The 6,088-nt window shown below is 48.0% G+C and overlaps 1 protein-coding gene across 1 annotated transcript in view; it reads right to left on the bottom strand.

The window, feature by feature from the left end:
- The window catches only part of LOC106817693, a gene marked incomplete in the record, with an annotated part of 16,019 nt that overhangs the window by 7,467 nt on the left and 2,464 nt on the right, over nt 1-6,088 (bottom strand). The window contains 4 exon segments of the mRNA XM_014822380.1: nt 54-164; nt 2,480-2,679; nt 5,051-5,226; nt 5,690-5,905. Of these exon segments, the coding sequence (XP_014677866.1) occupies nt 54-164; nt 2,480-2,679; nt 5,051-5,226; nt 5,690-5,905 (703 nt within the window).

Genomic DNA, 6,088 nt, shown 5'->3' on the forward strand with positions numbered 1-6,088 from the left:
GTGTGTGTGTGTGTGTGTGTGTGTGTGTGTGTGTGTGTGTGTGCCTGTCTTACCTTCATGTTTTCTCAGCGCATCTTCTGCGGCGGCGATCGTGTCTTCAAACGACTGATCTATCTCATCCATCGTCTGCAGTGACGTCATACTCGGCTCGCTTAGATTATCGGCTGCAGAGTAACATGGCCGCCATTACCGTGACTGCACCTTATAGGTAGCTAACTATACAAGCAACAAGCTAGTTTGTACCCTATACCCTACTGATTCCAATCCTGGGCTTAGGGGTTGGTTTTTTTCATCATTCAGTAGATGGCAGCACTAGGTTCGCACAACAAGTGCGTTTGAAACAATCAGCGTTACTTAGCGATGTACAGTGCTGCCACCTAAACGCGGCAGCGACGCGGTGGCATTTCATTAAAGCATTTTAGAGAGCTTTTAAATTTAATAAAGCTTTACAGCAGTCCAGGGTTGTAATCAAGAGGGTATAGGGAAGATAATCATCATTCTCCTGTTAGATGCATTATTAATACAGCCGATGTAAGAGACGTGTTAGTTGACTATTGCGTTTTTATTCAGCTGACGTCACATCGGAATAAAGTAACAGTAGTCACGAGGATTACATCACACACAAAGAAAGACAGACAGACAGCGAGAGAAGCGAGAATAATTACTAAAAGGAAATATTAATCAGACGTAATTAGTTAACGAACGAGAAGATGATTTAGCAGCTAAAGTTAATGAGCAAGAGCAAGATTTACCTAGGCGTAAGATTCTAGAGGCGTCTGTAGAACTAGGAAGCGAGCTTGTGTCACGAGACGTGGCAAGCGGTGTTAGTCTGCTCCCGTGGCTAACACGTCCAGGGGGCTGGCCGGACGGGGCGAAGGGAAAACGCGAAACGGAACAAGACTGGGTAGATGAGGTAACAGGAAAACGTGAAACGGAACAAGGCTGAGTGGAGCAAGCGGCAGGAAAACGTGACACGGAACTAGACTGAGCAGTGAAAGCAGCGGAGAAAGGTGGACCGGAACAAGACTGGGCGGAAGAAGTTGCGGGAACGGAAACAGGAGGGCGGGAGGGAGCGGCGGGGAAGCCCGCGGCGGGGCAGGCATCCGCGGAGGGGGAGCAGGTGTGACTCGTGTTGTCTGAGGGCAGATCTACCGTGGCGCTGGAGTCAGACTCGTAACTGCTCATCGAGCGGAAAGAGTCGTGGTCGCCGGTCGTTATGGCAACGGGGGAGCCACCAGGAGCGCGCCGGGAAGTGTCCTCGAGAGAGTGGTGGCGGTCTGGATCATCCAGGAGTGAACGGGAAACGGTTGGAATAGCCGCTGAATTGTTTGGGAGAAGCGGGGAATTGTCTGGGATTGTTTTGGAACTGTCTGGAATTGTTCGCGAGCTTACTGGAATTGTTTGGAAAGTGTTTGGAATTTTTGGGGTACCGTCTGGAATAGTTCTGGATCTGCCCGGAATTTTTCTGGAACTGTCTTGAATCATTTTGGAATCATCTGGAATCGACCGGGAACTATCTGGAATGTTTCTGCCGCTGTCTACAGAAGGACGGGAAGCATTTAGGTGAGGAAGCGGACAACCAAGGTCGTGACCAAGGTCGTGAGAAGGGAGAGACATTTCCTCTTCATTTACAGGGACGTGTGTTCTACCGGAAGCGGAAGGAAGCACAGAATTCGTCTGCGGCGAGTTCTGGAACGTGTTTGCAGGCGGTAGCGGAGCCTTGCTCTTTTTGCGACGACCTCCTGTTCAACACAGCGGCCGAGACTAGGTGTTAGCGGGGACGATAGGTGACGTATTACAATCACATCTACTGCATGCGAGTATGAGCAAAGTTAGTTAGTTAGAGGCTGGCGTTAATGCTACGAACTGGCTGATTGGTTGCAGAAGCTATAATCTAAGTCTTATATAATATATATATATATATATATATATATATATTATATAATTATATATCTAGAGAGGAGGTTATTGAACACTATGTTATTGGAAACTATATATTATTGAACACGCTGTTGTTAGAAACTATATTACTGAGCACTCTGCTATTGATTAATGCAACATTCAGTAGCGTGATCAGCGCTGGGGTGTCAGGCTCTATATTTCGCGGGTCAAATACCCTGCACACGTCTACGCGCGATATATGCACGCGTGACGTAGCTCTGCCACCCAGGGTACGCGGGGTTATCTTTAACTAGCTGGTGGCGCATCCTGGCGGGCGTAGTTGCTTGGAGTGCACAGGTGTAACGCTGCTCAGAGAATACCGATTCTTAGGATGGCAAGGGCATAACTATTGTATTGCTGTAGTCGCCACCAGTATAGGCCAGCTTTTGGCTTACTATAATGGTAGCTACCAGCTTACTATCATGTTAGCTACCAGCTTACTATTATGTTAGCTACCAGCTTAATTACTATCTTCATTCCCTTCAGTCACGGCCAGCAATAGCAGAGACCAGCTATAGAATCGTTGCTGCACGCATACCTGCACCTCCATGCGTGTCCCCCTCACTGCCATCCTCCCCCAGCGACCAACGCTCTGCTGCTGCTGCGGCGACGTCGTCGGCTGTGATCGCCGCGCCCCCGTGCGGCAGCGGCGGCGGGGCGGGGGCTTTGCGCTTCTGGTACTTGGGAAGAGCCGAGTCGGACACGATTCTCCGCTGATGAAGGGGTTGGTGCGGCGCGCTGCGTGAGAGAACACTGGTCATTGAGTCAGCACTCTACACCCATATAGCTGTTACAACTCTTACACACATTCATAAAAAATACATGAAATATCTGAAGATGTGACCGGGAGTCAGCACTCTACATCTATATAGCTAGTCCAACTCTCACATGCATACATTTATACATATATATTATACAAAATATCTATAGATGTCACCAGGATCGATAGATACATAGCACACGAATTATCTATAGATATCAACAGGCATTCACATAAGAATAGTCTGTGATTTTTGCAGGGTAGTTTTCAACCAGGCAGTACTCGCTAATTTGCACACAAGCATATCTTCACCCGTGTCTAAATGCTCGGTAACTCATCCTATAGCCGATCATACTGGAAATTAAATGACAGCTCATAGTAATGTCCTTAACGGAGACTTCGATGCCGATAATAGCAACAGGGTCTAGTGAAGGCAAAAGCTCTCCCATTAAAAAGCTGTGCCATATCCGATGCCACGGCCCATCGTCGCTAACCATACTGTACCCCTAGGGTACAAAGAGTTGCGACAACCCACGATTTGACGCCATATTGTTTCCAAATGGATCCACACCGCTGCCGCTCAAGTACAGCGCTGTATGGATACAGAGATTATAGCTAAGACATGTGTCTATGTGTATCTAGATTTCTAGAAATGTTACTCAAATCGTTCGCGCCATATGATAGTTTAATTATACACTTTCTTACCGCCCATAGCCGTGCGTATATTAGCCTGTGCGATACCGCGCGTAGATACTTGCTATAATTAATTAAACCACTCGCGCTTCAATAAACTCAAGAATCACAGAGATCATAGATAACACATGTGTTTATATGTATCTAGATTTCTAGAAATGTAACTCAAATTATTTGAGCCATATGATAGTTTAATTATACAATTTCTTACCGCCCATAGCCGTGCGTATATTAGCCTGTGCGATACCGCGCGTAGATACTTGCTATAATTAATTGAACCACTCGCGCTTCAATAAACTCAAGAATCACAGAGATCAAAATATGATTCCTCTCGAGAGATATTACGCATGCGCGAACACTCCGTGGCACGCACGTGTACGTGCACACGCAACAGCACGGCACCAGCAAGCGCACGTGTACTGCACATACCACGCACGCACCGCAGCGTCTACGCGTGCACTAGCAGTCACGCACTGCACGCCACGTGTACCTGCACACTACACGCAGCGTACGCACGCACGCACACATGCACACACGTGTGGCCCTGCAACCAATGGCACGCAACCGCACGCGACGGCACCGCCCAAACCAAGGTACCCGGTACACACGCGCCCACCACACGCACGCACGTGATACGTGCACACCACACGACCACGCACGACACGACCCACGCATGCACGCAAGCACAGGGGCGTGTAGGTACACACCGCAACTCCAACGGCCACCATGCACGCACGTGTACGTACACACGTACGGGGCACTGCACCGCACGCACCGGCACGCACAGCGACGTCTACGTGCACTATGCAGGCACAGGCGGCGCGCACACGGACGCACGCCGACAAATACGCACGCATGCACGCACGGTTTACATTACACACGCACGCGACCATGCAGTAATAGAGGATCGGTAATATCTCTATCGCGGTGTGTGGCGGGTATGAGACTGACAACTAATGCTAACTCGAGTTAAGGTTCGTCGTGTAGACGAGGCACAGTGTGGACACATCGCACAAAGAGACACAAAACCAAGGTAAACACCACAAGGTACGAAAGTGTACAATTAAACTATCATAATATTATTGTGGCGCGAACGATTTGAGTTACATTTCTAGAAATCTAGATACATATAAACACGTGTTATCTATGATCTCTGTGATTCTTGAGTTTATTGAAGCGCGAGTGGTTTAATTAATTAGCAAGTATCTACGCGCGGTATCGCACAGGCTAATATACGCACGGCTATGAACGGTACGAAAGTGTCTAATTAAACTATTATATGGCGCGAACGATTTGAGTAACATTTCTAGAAATCTAGATACACATAGACACATGTCTTGGCTATAATCTCTGTGAATTTTGAATTTTTTATGAAACACGATTAGTTTAATTAATTACTACGGACCATTGTACAGCGTATCCATACAGCGCTGTACTTGAGCGGCAGCGGTGTGGATCCATTTGGAAACAACATGGCGTCCAGCGATCGCGTGACCGATTTTTTCCGACTCGTCATGTCGCAACTCTTTGTATATAGGGACCCTATGTTCCCCATAATGGGCATCCCCCCACAGCAAGCGTTGACTATACTACATCCAGAAGAAGGTCGGGATTGAATCCGTTATTTGAAATTCGAATCCGGTTCCGGTTTCTTACCAGAAGTCGCCGCCCTCTTCTGAGCTCGTCTCGAAGCTGAGTTTCGAGTCTCTGCCGCTGCTGGCAGCACTGTCGGGCGAAGCGGACAGGTTCTCGTGGTAGCCGCTGGAACCGGAGCTCTGGCGTGAGTGCAGTCTGTCTCTCTTGTCCTCCTCGTAGCCTACCTCTTCAATAATCTGCGGGAGGGGGGAAGCCAGAGATTGGACAGTGAGTGCAAAGAACCTAAGAGAGTCTGATAATCTGTCACTCAAAACTCGGTGGCTCAGTTGAGTCTACTTAGTTCCGTGATTGTTTTTTGGTTAGTTGCATGATGGTGTCTGCTTGGTTTCGTAATTCTTTTTGCTTAGCAACGTGATTGTTTTTGCTCAGTCGTATCATTGTTTTTGATTAGTTTCGTCATTATGTTTGTTTAGTTGCGTCATTATGTCTGCAGACCTCCGTCATGTAAGTACGTCATGTTGCCTAGTGAACGATAGAACGTTCTATAGTTGACATAGTAGACAAAAGGTCATACTCGTTGCAAATCCATAGAACGCGTTCCAGCAAAGCATACCACAGGCGACTCTCTTGTTTGATGCATTGTTAAGAATACCAAAATAGTTCTAAAATAGTTTAAAAAATACAAGAATAATAACGTACGGGGTGTTGTTGCGTCAGTGGCGGGGGAGCCGGTGCCTTTCGTTTCTTTTTATCGGGCACCGATGTCTGGAGAGCAACATGGTTGGGAAGAGATGTTGCCTTTCTCAGAACTCTAGGTTCGACGCCCTTCGGCAGCACTGCTATGCCCCCTCGTGGCGGACCCTGAATCTTCCTTGTCTGCTGACTCTGAGGAAAGTCTGGATCTTCTTCTGGTACCTACGCAAAGAAACGTGTCACGAGTTGATCACGTGTACGCAGGGAAACACGTGACGTGTGGATCACGTGTACGCAGGGAAACACGTGACGTGTGGATCACGTGTACGCAGGGAAACACGTGACGTGTGGATCACGTGTACGCAGGGAAACACTTGATGTGTCGATCACGTGTACGCAGGGAAA

The sequence above is a fragment of the Priapulus caudatus genome, unplaced genomic scaffold (assembly GCF_000485595.1).
Source record: "Priapulus caudatus unplaced genomic scaffold, Priapulus_caudatus-5.0.1 Scaffold1830, whole genome shotgun sequence".
NCBI lineage: Eukaryota > Metazoa > Priapulida > Priapulimorpha > Priapulimorphida > Priapulidae > Priapulus > Priapulus caudatus.